Source organism: Pterocles gutturalis, unplaced genomic scaffold (assembly GCF_000699245.1).
Source record: "Pterocles gutturalis isolate BGI_N339 unplaced genomic scaffold, ASM69924v1 scaffold6041, whole genome shotgun sequence".
Lineage (NCBI taxonomy): Eukaryota > Metazoa > Chordata > Aves > Pterocliformes > Pteroclidae > Pterocles > Pterocles gutturalis.
Genome location: NW_010102906.1, coordinates 15,248 through 31,964, shown reverse-complemented (window position 1 = coordinate 31,964; position 16,717 = coordinate 15,248). Strand labels below are relative to the sequence as shown.

Below are 16,717 nucleotides of genomic sequence, written 5' to 3'. Positions count from 1 at the left end.
ATTAATCACTGTTCTCCCTCTTCCTTCCAATAAAAGGACATGTGGGCATCAAATTAAAGTAGAAGGAAGCGCAATTAATCACTGTTCTCCCTCTTCCTTCCATGGGCATCAAATTACAGTAGAAGGAAGCGGTTCAAAGCCAGCAAAGAGGATAATTAAGCTATGCAAGCCCCTGGCACAGGGCAATGCAAATAAAAAAATTTACAAAGACTCAAGATGCAACTGAACAATTTGATGGAAGAAGAATCCATTTAGGATTACTGAATATCCAGAAGGCACATTTGGCTCAGAAAGCCCTTGAGCTGCAAACTGCTGGACACAGAGACTAATTGTGAAGTATCACTATTCTTGTACATTTTCCCTATACCTTCTGCTGTTGTACACTGGTGTAAGCACGATACTAGGCTGGACTTTAGATCTAAGTTTGGTATCTGGGTATCCTTCAGTATAACAATTTTACATCAGGTTTGATGCATCCAAATTACAGTATTTTCTCCAAAACATTGTTGCTAAATCTGCATCTTCAGAATTTGTCTTCTGTAGGCTATAGCTACCGTACCTCCAGTAAGTCAATCATCCGCGTCATCTGGGAGTAGATGAGAACTCTGTGTCCTTGAGATTTCAGCCGTGTCAACAGAAGATCAAGAGCATGAAGTTTTCCACTGTCAGTGATCAGACTCTCTTTGTCTAAAAATAAACGGAAGAAAAGCAGGTAACTAATAAAGCCAAAAGAGCTACATGCAACAAGTTAACTCCTGAGTTTTAATAGCACTTCACTGCACTATAATCCCTAAAGTAACGAGCTGTGATGGAAGAAACTGCAACATCCCTTCTGGCTGACACTTAAAACCACACTAATAATAACTTCTGTTTGCTGGGAAGGGAGTATACGAATATATCCACTTGGCAAAATCTAATCACAGATTGATGTCCTCATGAGTACAGACTCAATCCTTTTGTGGACAGCCATTTCCCCCATCTAAGGATTCATCCTGACTGGCTCAACAACTGCAACATGCCTTGACAGCTGAAATTCTTCTCCATTTCACACGTTAAAATGCTACCCTTTGGGCATTTGCTGCTACCTGCTGCTGAGCTTTAGACTTATCTTCCACAAATCTAGTTTCAAGACAAAACCCCTCACCAACATGGAATGTGAAAAACAGTTCTCTAGGTCACCGTAAAATAACAGCCCCTTCACAGCACTGCCTAACTTTTCTTTTTCTTCCCTCCCCTCTGCTTTTGGGGTTGTTGGGGTGGTAGGGTTTGGTGTTTGTTTTGGTTTTTGTTTTGGTTTGGTTTTTTGGGGTTTTTTTTTTGGGGGGGTGGCTTTGGGGGTTTTTTGGGTTTTTTTTGTTTTTGTTTTTTTTTTTTTTTTTTTGGGGGGGGGTTTGGGTGGTTTTTTTGTTTGTTTAAGAAGTGTTTCCAGATGGCAATTTTTAAAGTCACTTCAGATTTTATATTTCATGTCCTCTCTAATTCAGCACTGCTCATGAAGTATTTTTCAGGAAGGAGATCTTCCTGTTTGTACATTCTGTACATAAACTTCAGTAAACAATACACTACTGTTGAAAGAGGATGAAGAGAAATTTTCTTCCAAAAAATTATCTGTTGGAAAGGCCACTGATGATTCTTTATTCTTTGGGATGTCTGAATTTAGGTTTACAGCCAAAACGGAAAGTTGACAACTGCAGATGGTGCAGGCTAGTACAGAACCCAAATATTTTCGACATGTCTAGCAGGTAGCATTCTCTAGCGTCTAGCAGGTACCACTTCTGCACACTTCTTATTGCACAGTATGAATTAAGTCATGGGCTGAAGAAAATTCAGCTTTCTGTAAGGCAGCTAACTGTCTTATACAATATTTTTAAAAAGGGTATATACAAAAATTAATTAATTAATCTGAGCACCATGCATTTTAATATAGCTAAAACCAACATCATACTAGTGGAACAGAGGAGCACACATCACACAACAGTGCTTCTAAAAAGATCTTATCAGCATGGCAGGCAACACAGTCCAGGAGTGCCCAAGTGCAGTGATGTGGCACTAAAGGCTGGGTTTTGATTCTTGCACACACAACCAAGGGTTTGCTGAGAAAAAGCAGGAACATAGTTGTTCTTCTATACTTCATTCAAAAATCATTTTGAAATAACATGCCTAGGTTTACTGTGCCTTTCAGAAAGGTTGTAAAAACCAGAAAGCGATCAGGAAAATCTCCAATATTTCAGTGTGTTAAAAAACCTTTCCTGTAGTGAGAGAGTTCAGAAACTTGATCCATTTCAATTTTTCAAAGAGCAGTTGGCACTATTCAATGTTCTTCTTTTGGACAAAGGTTTTTAAGAACAGAAGAGAACTTTATACTAGCAGAGAAGGGCACAGTATCCAGTGACTTGTTGAAACTGTAAGAACACAGCACGCTTCCTTCTTATCTTTCCAAGAGTGAGGAAAAACTAGTCAGCAACACTTTTATCCAGAATCATGGTGGATTCTTCATCATTTCAGTATTTCAACCAAGATCTCTTTCAAAAATATACTTGAGCTTAAATACAAAAAAGGACTTGATGCTGGAATTAGTGGGATCTACATTAGGACATCAGAAGATGCAGCCAACAGTCCTGCTTTCTCAAATTCAAAATGTTGTGAGTTGTTAATATCACTTAAAATTATTAGCTATTTGCACTATAAGCCAATGCTGTGAACACTCTTGCCTTTGACAAGTTTAGAGTCATGCTCCTGCAATTCACCACCTGAGAACCCAAGGCAAGAGAGCTCTGCTCTTTCTTGCTTGTCTTGCCTATCCAGACAGACACTGTTTTTATCTGATTTGCTCTCCCTTTTAATGGTGATCTTGTTGCTTTTCCAGGAGCAAGTGCCACATCATTGCGTGAATCGTTAGCAACTACCTTAGCGAATCTGTTGACTAGAGAGCCAAGCCAAGGAGATACTGTAAGGAAAACTCAAGATCACAGCTCAGGCTGATATTTTTTCAAAGTGCAACATAATGTATCATGAGGCATTCGTCTTTAGAACAAAACTCCATCTCAATTATATACAAATAGTTAATAGTTTCATGCACTCTTCCAAGGAAAACCAAACTTTGAACTTAGGCAATTAAGTAAAAATTGAAACAACTTATGGTTATTTTGTTTTAAAATATCTCTAAGTCAAAAACTCTGCAGAGTAGGCATGTTTACTCTTTATACATAATGTTTTTCTTTCCTTTAAATCCATACAGCCATGACATTCTGCTTTTATTCTAATTGATCAGCTTGCTTGCTATTTCAGAATGACTTGAGTGAAGCTACATGAAAAGTCTAGATATATATGACAAACTAATATGATTATTAACTAAAAGTCATCTGACTGGAAGGAAACTGAGAGAACAAACAGGGTCTGTTCAAAAGTCAACCTCGACTGACTCAGATTAACACATTAGCAAGTTTCCAAAGCAAAATGCTACTGTTGTTCTCACACAGGCATGAATAGGTAGAATTAAGTTTTGGTAACTGGAAATGATGCGTGTCCTTTGCTGCTGGCTCCTTAGGTCTCCATTGTGTAAGTTACTATTTTTAAATAGCAATCAAATGCAAATTAAAAGTAAAGAACTTAGTTGCAGACAGTCTTACAGTCTGAAAACTTAGCAACTTGTTAACAGTTCATAATTTGTCCAATATTTCAGCATCAGAGCAGACTGAACCGGTGAGAAAGCATGAGGTTTTTTTTTTAAGAAAGCAAAACAGAACTAACAAAAAAAGATTTATCATCTCTGGAAGAGAAAGCCATTTGACTTTAACCTGGCATCTTTAAGCGTGCTATCTCGATACCATTGTGTTTTCCAAGATCAAATATTTTTGCATGTTTAAAGCCTGCCACCTAGTGCTTCAAAGGACAAATTCTGGAAAGCCGTAACAGAAAATGTACTTCTTTATTCATCCCATCTTCAGAAAACACCACAATTACTCAAAAGAGGGGAGGAAAAAAAAAAAAAGTCTTTCACCTTGAGTTTCTCTCACTGCTATTGCTCATTCCCTTTTACCTTGGGAGGAAAAAAAGGTGGGTTGATCTTTTTCAAACGGAATTTCCAAAACTTGCAATTCGACATTTTCCATTTTTAAGGATTGGTGAAAACTTCCAACGACAATGTATTTATGGTTTTTTTTTTGTTTTTTTTTTTTTTTTTTAATAGCATCAAAGGAACTTTTAAAATTTTAAGCCAGAGATCCTGGACTGCATGTCCAAGAACTCTCCCTAAGATAAAATTTTTGGGTTCTTCAGCACTGTGTGAAACAAACAAGCAAAGAGAACCAGACCAAAAAGAAAGTAACTGTAAAATCATATTGTACGGCTTCCAGTCTGGAAAAAAAAAAAAAAAAGTCCCTGCTTCCAGCCATGCAGAGATATGGACATAAGTTATCTACAAGGGGATGCAGTGGGATCCTATGGCCTGGGAAGAATAGTTACAAACGATTATGACTCAAAATAACCCCAGTCAGGAGCTCTGGCTGATGGCTGTAGCTGGGCTCACCGCTCTCTGGAGAATGAGAAAAAGTGCTTCTGGACATGCAAAAAGCAGAGGAAAGAGAGATAAAGTGTGGGTTCCAGTTGACACCCCTGGTTCCCCTCCCGACAGTCTGCACGGCACAATGGGGTCAGTGAGGAGCTAGCTGGCTCTCACAGTAAACAGCCAGTGAGGCCGGTGCTTTTTATCGATGCTAAAAGGACTCAGACACTTCCTGCCATTTAATCCAGGACCATTTTTCTTTCAAAGAACAGGAAAAGCCTCAAGAGATTCCCACAGTGATCGCAGCTGAGTCTCCTGCCAGGGTACTGGGAACACCGAGTCTGGGAGAGGATAGACCGGGGTTAGGGGAGAAAGGTATCCCCTTTTCTTCTTGTCACCTATTTACCACAGACCTTCACACCTACTGTTCTATTTGACACCTGCTAGACTTCAGCCTTGTAAACTGCTCCTTCAGCCCATCAGCCCCTTCCTGTAATGCACTGTGCCTGCTCCTGCACACACAAACACAGCTGCCCTGTTGTCCTATGTGCCCTCTCCTCCTAGAGTAAGTTTAGGTTTGAATGCTACCTTCCACCTAATTAAAACACACCTGTACAAAACTACTTCTTTTTAAACTCACTTTTAGCTCCAACACCTCCTAAGTCAGCCTTACATAGAACACTCACCCCAACCACGTTCTCAATCAAATTATTTGTTGTGCTTAGACAACAATTTGCCTGACCTTGCACCTATTCACACACTCCTGTAAGCTTCTTGTACCCCATCTTTATTTCTCTACAAATTTTTGCTGATGACAAAGTCATCAGCTTAAAATGGAAGTCTTTTCAAGAGAACACAGCCCTCTCTCTCTATTCTGTATCAGCTACTTCTCTTCATTTCTCTATTCTACATCGGCTACTTTTCTTTATTTCTCTATCCACGCCTTCTACCTTAATTTTCCCCCTCACTATTTCCCTCCTTTCTGCTACAGCGATTCATTTTCTTCTTCCAAATAATTGATAAACAATTCAATGAATTCCTGAAGAAACTATAAAATCATCAGCGGTCATTGAGCATTAATCTAGTACAAGCTCATGAAAAATGGTTTCTCCGTCACATAGGTACAAACTGCATGCGGTTCAAATGACTCCAAGTACTTATCAGGTACCTTCTTAAACCAGAATGTAGTAAGCAAAAGGCCATTTTCCTTTTACTGTACTAACTTCCCCTGCCAAACATCCTTGACCCAAAAGGGTCTGGGAATAACTTAGCATCTGGCAGTGTAAGCTGTTTTTCCTCTTGGCTATCTCTCAGATCTCTAGTACTTTCTGCAGAACTCTGCTCACTGCCCAGGACCATCTTCCGACAGCCCATGAAAGTCACTGCAGTATTGGCAACTCACTGCCCAGGACCATCTTCCGACAGCTAGAGTGTGTCCGGCCCATGAAAGTCACTGCAGCATTGGCAATCAAATTCTAGCAAATTTTGGATTATTTTAGTCTAAATCTAGGAAAAAAATCAAGTGCATTTACTTTACTAGTACACTGGCACCTTTTTCCCACTTTACCAGGAAATAAAAGTTTTCTCTATTCCAACTGAAACTCAGTATATCCCTCATGGCTTGTTTTCCAGACCAGCTTCCTCCAGACTTGGTCCCCAAACCTATCCTTCTCATGGCAGACTGCTACAAGCAATGTTTGTCCTTTCACTAGGAAGACCAACAAAAGAAGGTCTTCCAGCACACCAGGAGGCAAGGTATGACTGTTACTTTTCCTGCAATCTTCCTACTTCCAACCTCAAAACAGTATTTGGCTGTGAGAGTATAGTGTGCTTTAGTACACAAATCCATTGCTTTAGTACACAAATCCACCTCTTTGCAGTCATTTGGAGAGCTGACATGCTAAGAGAGGTTTGTAAGCATTAGAAAAGTTTGTATTAGACCTGTTCAGTATGCATCCAGACAGAGGATGTGAAACCAGGGTTAACTTTCACTCAGGAGGAAAAACAAACACACAACCACTCCCACGCCCTCAAAAAGCCCGTTATCAAGCATAATTACCACCAAAGAGCAGATGTCCTTATTTATCTCATCTCTGTTCCATGACAATCTCCAAACTTACCTGGTATTCTGATAAAAGACCAGCCGTTCTGAGGCCTGATCCCTAAGAGCCCTCCTGGGTACTCTGGGAAGAACCGGGAGGACTGCTTCAGCCAGTCGGCTGCCAGCTCCGGGGCTCCATGGAGCACACACTGCTTGGCTTCGAGACTTCCTCCTTCTTTTAGTGCCCTGCGCTCATATTCTGCACTTCGGTCATTGCAGTAGAACTCCAGCGGCACAGCTGTTACCTACAAGTAAAATAATGATCAATATTCATGTTCAGATTTCCCCTCATCTCCAAATCCCAGTTCATGTATCTTCCCACAGGATCATGGACTCCTTGCCTTGCCTTTCGAGAAACCAAGCCTTGTGCCAATTGCTACACAACTGATAGCAAAGCTGAGAGTAAAAGAATAATATCCTCGCTGCACCTCTCATTTTGCCTAGATTTTTTTTATTATTTTTTAATTTTTATTTTTGCCCTTCACAATCAAGTATTTACCTAGCAGAGATGAGATTTACATACCATCCTTAACAGAAATTCATGTGATAATTTAAAATTAGGAAGATATATAAACTAGAAAGGAAAAAAAAGGAAGGGGAAAACAGCCCTGTTTTGGAACAGCTCATTTCTTGGGCTTGACAGCAGATTTGAAAAGAAATGGCCCACAGAAATAACGCAAGTGAGCAGAGGGTGATCTTTTTCTTGTGGCCACTCTATGAATCCCTTGCTCTACTACCTGCTTCACTATATACAACCCAGATGGACAAACCAGTGTTACAAACACAGGAACTCTGATTTCACGCTGTGTGAGCTATTCTGGAAGGGCTCCATCACTTCAACTCCCCCTGCTCTGCTCCATCCACCCAAATCTGTACAGAGAGGGGAAGGTCCACGTTAGCCAAACAGCTGTATGCCGACGGCTATAAGGTCCTCGAGCAGAGTCTCTTCCAGCAGACAAGGCTGTCCTTCATACAAGCTATAGCTTTCTCTTATCGCTCTCTTACCAGGGTAAGGGACAACTTCAAGACACTGCAGTAATAAAAACCAAAAGCGGAACTGACCCATGGCACACACAGCAGGACAGCCTACTCTGCTGGGTTTCTCTTCAGATACTGCACCAAGAGTTAAATCGTATGATCCAAAGCAAATACTATTACAACACTTTCACGCAAATATAAATACACAATAATTCACTATCTAGCACAAGAGTGTTTCCAATGAAATGCAGATCGCCAATTTCTCTCTTTTTTGAATATAAGTCTGTTTCGGGCTAACATTCTGGGGTGTTTACAAAGGCTATTTATAACCAAGTTTACAAAAGAAAGCAAGTAGAGACTTTTACAAGCTATCTAGAGACTTAATAATGCATTGTAAATTCACATAAAAATGAAACTGAAATTTAATATTAGACAATTAACCTTACAGTATGGGCTTAGAGAAAAGCTATAAATTTGCAACGCTTTGTAGGTTTCTTCACCAATATAGAAAGCAAATATGTCATTACTTTAGAAGTCACTGCTGCTTTTATTTCAGAAGTACAATTAAAAAAAAATCATCCATGTAAATTCATGAAAATTAAAAACACTGTCACGAATCCTAACAGTGTGCAAAATGACATCATCTATGGGACTATGAAAAGCAATGAAACAAATGAAAATGAACACAGAGGAAATCAAACTTGTTAAAGTTTTCACATTTGAAAAAAGGAAGTCTGTAGGCTTTCAAGGTGAACAGTAAGCAGTGGAGTTTATGGAGAACTGAGTAGGGGTGGGAATTAGTGTGACAATGGGACAACTGAAATACAGTAAAATAATTATCTTTGTACTGCAGATGAAAAGCTTTGTGTTTGAAGGGGTTCTCATTTTTTGTTTCACCTTACTCTAGCATGCCAAAATGAACTGCTAGATACCAAAAATAATAAATAATGGCTTAACTAAATGATAAGCAACAGAATAATTTAACCAGTTTAAAATATTGTACTTTAGAATTGTAAGGTGAAGGGAGCAACCCATACCTCAGGCCAGACTGCCTGATATCTTAGATGCTGGCTGCTCCTCTCTGAACACTTACCAGCTAACTCAAAGTGAAAGGCATTAAGCAAGATCTTCCAGGTGGAAGCCTGTGGTCCACTCCTGTTTTACAGAGCTCTTCTCATAGGAATAAACGCATCTCGCAAACAGACACTTCTCTTTGCAAGGGCCAAACAATTGTTTAAACAGATTGATGATCACAATTATAGTACATATCGAAATAAATCCAAAAAAGCATCCAAAATCTTAGCAGTAACGGTAAAGCCGTTGTTTTGCAATATGCCAAGAGCTATTTTTTAACCAGACTGGCTTATGGGTCTATACACACAGCCATATGAAACATTGCCAAGTGAAAGGGACTGTGTTAAGACTTCGTACACATTTCCACTAAAGATACTGTTAAGAGTTGATGCTGTCCTGTACTGCCACCTGCAGCCAAAGCACAGGACTGACTTTTGTGGGATAGGGCAAAACCTCGCAATTCAAAATGCAAGCAAGTCTTGTCGCCTGAAAACTGATGTACACTGCAAACGATGGTACAGACTTAACTTGCTTAAGGGACACTATTAACCATCACATTTCAGTTCATATTTCTACACTGGACAGACTGGAATGAATATTCTTTCAAGAACAGACAACTTGTCATATTCCCAGGACACCTCCAGGACAGCCACTACACACAAAACAGAGCAGACTAATTTCTGAGACAGAAACATGGCTTATCTACTGAAATCAACATGGAGATTCATATACTAGGATTTTTAAAAGAAAAACAAAGTTACATCATAAAATTCCACAAGCCACATTTCAGTAATGCCTCACCTAAAGGAAGAGCCAGGTAGAGACAACTGTAAAACGAACTCTGTGTGCCTCGGTGCAATTTCTACATTAACAAGAACTAGTCTTCCATGTAGCCTGTGTAGCACTGACTGACATCCGAGGACATAAGCCTATCCTGACTGTCAGCTCCACACTTTTTAAAATGCAGGCACACACTTCTAGGGGAGAGCTCTGCATCTTTTAAATGGCCTTACAAGAAAAACCAACATATTTCTGAAACAGATAAAAACTTCCACTCAAGCTTCTTTGTGCTCCTCCTCTCTCCTATTTGTCATGGTGCAGTTTTTTACTTTTTTTTTCCCCAGGTTTGTTTTTGTGGTTTCACTCATAAGGTAGGGTATTCCTTAGTACTAAACCCTCCTATGTGAACACCTTACTGTCAAACTGATTGAATGTAACAGTCATGGTTCAGAAATACATCAAACATACAGTGACAGGGATATATGAATACATTGCCACCTTGCATTCAGTAACGCAGTTTAGTTAGGGTAACTGTTAAATTTCTTCCTGTATTTATCTCTGTGCAAAGTTAACCTTTCAGATGCTGTGAGATGCCCAAACCCACTTCTTACCATAATACCTCTGAGGCAGTGGGATCTATTGAAACTAAACCAAACAATATTACTCGAAACTGAATTAATCGGCTTATTAATGAGAATACAAGATCTATCCTCCAATACACTTTTTTGTTACTGAGACCTATCTGTGCTCAGGAAAATTGCCTGCACAGAAAGAAAACTACAACACTGATGACCCCTCAACACCTCATAGCTGCTACGTAAACATATGCTCCTATTTCTATCATTCGCTCCATTAACTTCCCAAAATTCATCACAGGTCAAACAACAACAGGCGGCTATAGTTTCTGAGAACATATGTGCTCTTTCTGCTGTTTCAGGTCTTCTAGGCTCCTGCCAAAAGTTTCTAGCAAGCGTAAAATTAAGTCTTTGTATTCCAAGAAACAAAAAGCCATGCCTTCACTTGATCATTTTTATACACCAGCCAAGCCAAAACAAGTAACTTTCATTCACTAGGATAAATGTCAGATATGATCTCTCCTCGCCTTTCCCTTCGCTTTCATACGTAGCCTTCAAGCCCCTCTCTTCCCTTCCTGATGTAGGGGAAGTGTTCAACATATTCTTAATCCATAATGCAAATGTAGGTACAAAGAGTTACAAATCAAAGGATTCTGAAGAGAAGTGTGCCTCAATTTACTCTCAGAATAACTGCTTGCTCTTGAAGCAGGTAATATGTTGTGACTGGGAGGTGATAGCTGACTTGGAGAAGTTCTGCTGGATTCCTGACCCCTAGAGCTATGGACACAGATTAATTCAGCTTGAGCAGCAGCAGAAACACAGAGCCCTACTCGCCATCCACCATTCTCCAGGTGTGAATGCCTAACTGCACAAGGCCCCATTTGATCAAGCCTACAGCATAACACCAACACTGACTACAGAATATAACATCTGGATGGCCTGGTAATAAGAGTATATTTTGTCCAGCTTTGTGTGGGAGCTTTGGGCTTACAGGTCCAGACCCAGTTTCCCCATTTTAGGAGCAATGTGTTTCAAATGGAAGAGGAGCCGGGCAGGGACACCACTGGAAACAGAGGGAGCAGACTGTGTGTCTTCTGAGAGAAGACTGAATTTGTCTTGTTTAGCCTAGCAATGAAAAAGCTGACAAAAGCTAGAATTGCTATCTGTAAATACCTCACAGAAGGAAAAGAGTTTATTTCAAAAGTCGGTTTAGCACAATAGTAAATAATTTTTAAATGTCTGGGAGTCAATCTAGACTGAAAATGAGAAGCTCTTTCTACTATCAAAGCGATGAGGTCCTCACACAGGCTTCCATGTGATGCCATGAAGCCAAAATAACTCAATTAGCTTTAAGGTGAAGGATGAGCAATTGAAGAAAGGGAGCCTACAAAGGCATTGCCTGCAAGTACAGGACCCTGGATTGCATGGTCTGGGAGGTGCCATCCAGGGCTGCATTTCTAAGAGGAGAACTACAATTTGGACACAATATGGAAATACTGAAGTTGTAGGTATCTCATCTTGGGTGTTCAAAATCACTTGATTCACAAGAAAGGCTTTACTACCTCTACCACTCTTCCCTAGAAGCACTGTAGAATTAAATATATCATTGCTTTAGCTCTGCTCAAGTATTACAGTGAGAGGGTGTTAGAAGAGGGTTCTACATTGGGTTCTAGCTCGCTTTATGATTCTAGATAAGGATTTAAATGGCTTTAGGGATCTAGAACAGGTTCCAGAGACAATTCCAGATCACCTCGTGGTTCTAGGTTGCCTCCTGGAGCTGATTCTTGAATAGATTCTAGATCACCATGTCGTTCTAGATTTAATGCTAGAGCCGATTCCAGACCACGTCATTGTTCCAGGTCGCACTCTAGAGCCATTTCCTAGAGAACACCACGGTTCTAGATCTCATTCTAGAGCTGATTCCAGAGATGTTTCTAGGCAGATTTAGGCTTCTCGACCATGTTCTAGAGCAGATTCCAGACAAATTTCTAGAGCACTTTGTGGATCTAGATAGCATTCTAGAGCTGTTTCTAGATCACTTAGGGGTTCTACATCAGTTTCTAGGCTGGCTTAGGGCTCCACTGGGTTCTGAGGGGGGAGGACCTAGTTCAGGCAGCTGTTTTGGCTTCTCACAAGGATTTGGAATACTTGCTGATGATGAGAGCAGTCTCACTGGGGTTTTTCATTTCTTATTTTATTTCTTTGCCTCGCATGCTTCTTTTCTTCTTTGTGACTCTTTTGAGTTGAAGGCCTGTAGGATCATCCCATAAACTGCCACTCTCCCAAGTTTCTAGCATGCTTACTTGCCCTGCCTCTGTGGACGTTCTTTTTTTCTGGAGGCCCAGAAGGCCAACCGCAGCCTGGGCTGCATCAAGAGAAGCGTGGCCAGCAGGTCAAGGGAGGGGATTCTGCCCCTCTACTCTGCTCTCCTGAGACCCCACTGGAGCACTGCATCCAGGTCTGGGCCCCCCAGTGCAAGAAGGACATTGAGCTGTTGGAGTGGGTCCAGAGGAGAGACATGAAGATGGCCAGAGGGCTGGAGCACCTCCCACATGAGAACAAGCTGAGAGAGTTGGGGTTGTTCAGCCTGGAGAAGGCTCCAGCGGGGACCTTATAGTGGCCTTCCAGTGCTGAAAGGGGGCTACAAGAGAGAGGGGAGGAGCTTTTACAAGGGCATGCAGCAACAGGACAAGGGTTAATGGATTTAAACTGGAAGAGGGCAGACTTAGATTAGATATTAGGAAGAAATTGGCAGTGAAGCACTGGCCAAGGTTGCCCTGAGAAGCTGTGGATGCCCCATCCCTGGAGGTGTTCAAGGCCAGGCTGGATGAGGCTTTGAGCAACCTGGGCTAGTGGGAGGTGTCCCTGCCCGTGGCAGGGGAGTTGGAACTCAACGATCTTTAAGGTCCTTTCCAACGCAAACCATTCTATGATTCTATGATTTGTCAAGATCCAACAACATGGAATACAATATCCATAGACCTATGGAGGTCTCTTCTGTCAGCCCAGGAAATTTCAGCTAAAGTAATTTAAAAATGGACAATCCCAAGCAGTACCACTTAACATCCAAAAGATTTAGAAAATGCCAACTTCAGTAATCTTTATATATGGTCATTTGGCATTTCCTTTTTGGAGCATAAGCTGACACAATGAGAGAAAATGAATATCCTTTTCAAAAAAGCATTGCTCCTCAGCCCCTTTTTGTCATCAGAGTTGACCAAACAATCACCTCATTCTGTTCCTATCACGCAAGCATCTTTCCATTAGATTACTGGGGAATAATCTACTTAACAATCTCTTCTATAATTTTACTGCTTTTGTCATTAGGAGAGAAAGTGAAAGCTACATATCTCAGAATAACTCCTGTAGGGTGCATCTTACAACTTTCCTTTTCCCTTCACTTCCCCTATGAAAAAAACCACTATTGAATATAGTAGCAAAAGGATATCCTTGCAAGAGTTTTACCCAATCAAAAGAAAGTAATAGATCATCCTGTTCCTATGACACAATTCTAAAAAGATTTAAAACACAATAGAAAATACATAATTTACAACTTCACTTGGACTTACCCGTGGACTGGCTATGCACAGGAAGGATGGCAGCTCAGTCACCTGGCAGCACCGGACACATGAGGTAGCTGATCTCCTTCGATGTATGACATGATCTGAATAGCCAGTAACTGCTTTACAGTGGCTACTGAACACAAGGTTCTGCAAATAAAATTAAAATTAAGAAGTTACTTAGTCTATAAATCTTGTAACTACCCATGAGAAAGACAGACAAAAGATATTCACCAAACATTTCTCTTTGAAAAAGGAAATGCTATACATCTTCTGCAGTGACAATGTATAGGGTCTTTGTGTAATTATCAGAACACTCAAATCCTGAAACGGTTGAAACTGAAATACCTCTTATCAATACTTGCCTTTACTCTCAGTTAGAACCAAAAATAAGTTTTTTCTTCTTTCAACCTTTTGACCTTAGCTTTTATAATGAAGGAAGTACAGGAATATCCTAGCAGTTCTGGCCTTCAAGCTGTTTTCTAGATACTTCTCTGTCTATTCTGAAGCATGGGTAAAGTGAAATTTGTTAAAGAAAAAAATTAAGACTAAGTGACACTGGGCTGACATCTTTTCTTCCTTTCCTATGCAAAATGGCTCTGAATTTTATCCCGAAGAATTTAAAGGTGCTAGCATGGTTACTCATATAAACGAACACACTCATGTGTAAAACCTGAAATATGCCACAAGTGTATCAATGCCCTTTCCATACAGAAAAATATATTGACTCAAAAGAGGGAGCACTGAGATGACACTGCAGCTTAAAGAAAGGAGAGCTCTTTGAAGATGCTTAACTCTACACAGAAAAATAACAAAAAAGTAAATTTTCTTCACTTGCATCAGTTATATTTCCTTCTTTATTGTAAATATCTGCATCAAACAATGAAATAAACTACTTATAGACCAAGCCATTTTTGCTACTTAGTTTTAATCTGATTCTTCTATATTCATAGAGACCAATTGTTATGTATTGCTATGTATAATTGTTTCCTACAGTATGCAGAGTGTTATTCTGCATACTATAGGAAACAAGCAACAATTTTAGAAACATGAAGAGGTATACCTCTCAACTGCCATAGGATCACAGGATGTACCCTCCTGACAATTCCAGCAGTTCATTTAAGTAAAATGTAAATACAGTATCTAAAGCTTTGGTATTGTTCTGCCCCAGTTCCTAATGCACCAAAATTAACTGCATGCTAGTTTTACTTTACAGAGCCTCCGAATTTTCTAAAATCCCTGTGTCTGAAGTTCTAAATGTCACGGTACATGACAGAAGCAGGCTCCTTGTATATCAGGTCATACACTGGATATATGCATTCCTACATATGTCAAAAAATGCGAGAAAACATCAACAGCAGTAGTCTATTATGGATCATGCATTGTGGGTCCTTTCCATTTCCAAATGTAGATGCACTGTGCAAGATGCAGATGACTAGCCCACATAATTTGGAACCCGATAACAAGGGAGAAAAATAGTCTTACTATACATTTGTGCTAGCACCACCTAAGAAATACAATCAGTAAATCCTAGCATGTAGTAAGTGGGTCTTGCAGCTGCTACCAGCGTGATTCGTGGTCTGGAGCTAGCAAAAATAAAGTTCAAACTCTGACCGAACATCTGCTCCTCTGTATGAAAGATGAGAGCAGAAAGAGCTGACAACAGCTTTTCACTGACACTTAGCAGGGCTAGAAAGCACAGGTCAAAGCTTGGGCCACACTGCATAATGTGAAGTGATCCCAAAACTGGGCTCCTACTCAGCTGGCAATTTTTTACCCGTAATGCTGGCTTAGGCAACAACCGCTTCACACGTTCACTCCTGTCCCTGCAGAGCCCCTTGTTGCTGGCCCAGTTGTCTGTACTGTTTAAGATTCTGATCAAGATGAAAACAAACCCTGGCCCCTCCACTCCAAGTTAGTTTTGTGATCTGTTTCAGCATCTGGTAAAACAGGCTGTGTGCTGAGACAGCAGAGTGGGAAATGCAAGGCTGGGAGTACACGGCTGTGCACAGCAGATGTGAACGCTGCCTTACTCATCTGAGGACCAGAAACGCGCTGCTGCTGCAAAGGGGGAGCCCCTTCCCGTGACATATTTGTGCCAATTCTTGTGCTGGTTTTATCCTGTCACACCCCTCCAGAAGACTATTTAGCTACACATCTACTCAAAGAACAAATTCAACAGCCATGAAAACAGAATGTTTTCTGCAATTGGCTTAAACAGGGATGTGACAGCATGAGCGCGCATCAGTGGAGGCAGGGTGCAGCAGCTGGGAGTAACAAAAGGACAGGAAGAGTCACGAGGAAGGGTGACTTCCCTCCTAGAAACAGCAGCTACTAGACAGACTTGGAACAACTGCTTTAGCTCAAAGCCCCTCTCTTCCCCACCCCTGGCCTGCACACTGGGGGTATGACTGATTTTACAAAGAGGGATCAGCGTTGCACACAGTCACAGCAGTTTTTCAGTAAGTCTGAGGACACCAAGCACTGGCATACTGACTGTGGCCCTGGTCATTAGAGGGGTTTGGTAACTTTATTTCCTGGAAAGTCAGAATACAAGAAATGCATAGAGAGGAAGGTAACAAACTGTAATTCCAAACCTATGCAAGTTTGTTATTTGATTCTCTTTTGGAAGACAATATCAAAGAGCCATCAAAGATTACTTTAGCTCAATTAGAAGTACCCAGGAAGAAACATAAAAGAAAACTTCCAAGAAGGTATCCAAAATAAGAGAAAAATGTTATTTTTGTATACAAACAGTTACAAGTAGGTCTTGTACACAGGCATTAATCTGATTTTCCGTGCTTCCTGTATACAAATTATGAGCAGGTCACATAAGAAACACCCCTCTCTGAATTCCCTGACACATGCAGCCATCAAGTATTGATGAACAGGGCAGACACCAGATATAACAGGGACAGCGGAAACCAGCTTCCCACCAGTCACATACATGGAAAAGATGGGTAAGGTTACAGAACTGGACACAGCTGCAGCTCTGAAATGGATCACCTTAGTACAACAAAGCCAAGAACCAAAGAAGATGATCCCTTAAAAAATCAGAATGCACACATGTACTGCAACCATGCAACCCAAAGTCAGTGTTGCAAACAGAGCTGCACATAAACACGGGTGATTGCTGCCAGCATCT

General features: G+C 40.7%; 1 protein-coding gene across 1 annotated transcript in view; it reads right to left on the bottom strand.

Annotated features, from left to right (window-relative positions):
* Nucleotides 1-16,717, bottom strand: part of LOC104471217 (DNA helicase INO80-like) — a gene marked incomplete at its 5' end in the record, with an annotated part of 46,733 nt that overhangs the window by 15,762 nt on the left and 14,254 nt on the right. Inside the window, 3 exon segments of the mRNA XM_010086475.1 lie at nucleotides 560-687; nucleotides 6,625-6,850; nucleotides 13,582-13,722. Coding sequence (XP_010084777.1) covers nucleotides 560-687; nucleotides 6,625-6,850; nucleotides 13,582-13,722 — 495 coding nt within the window.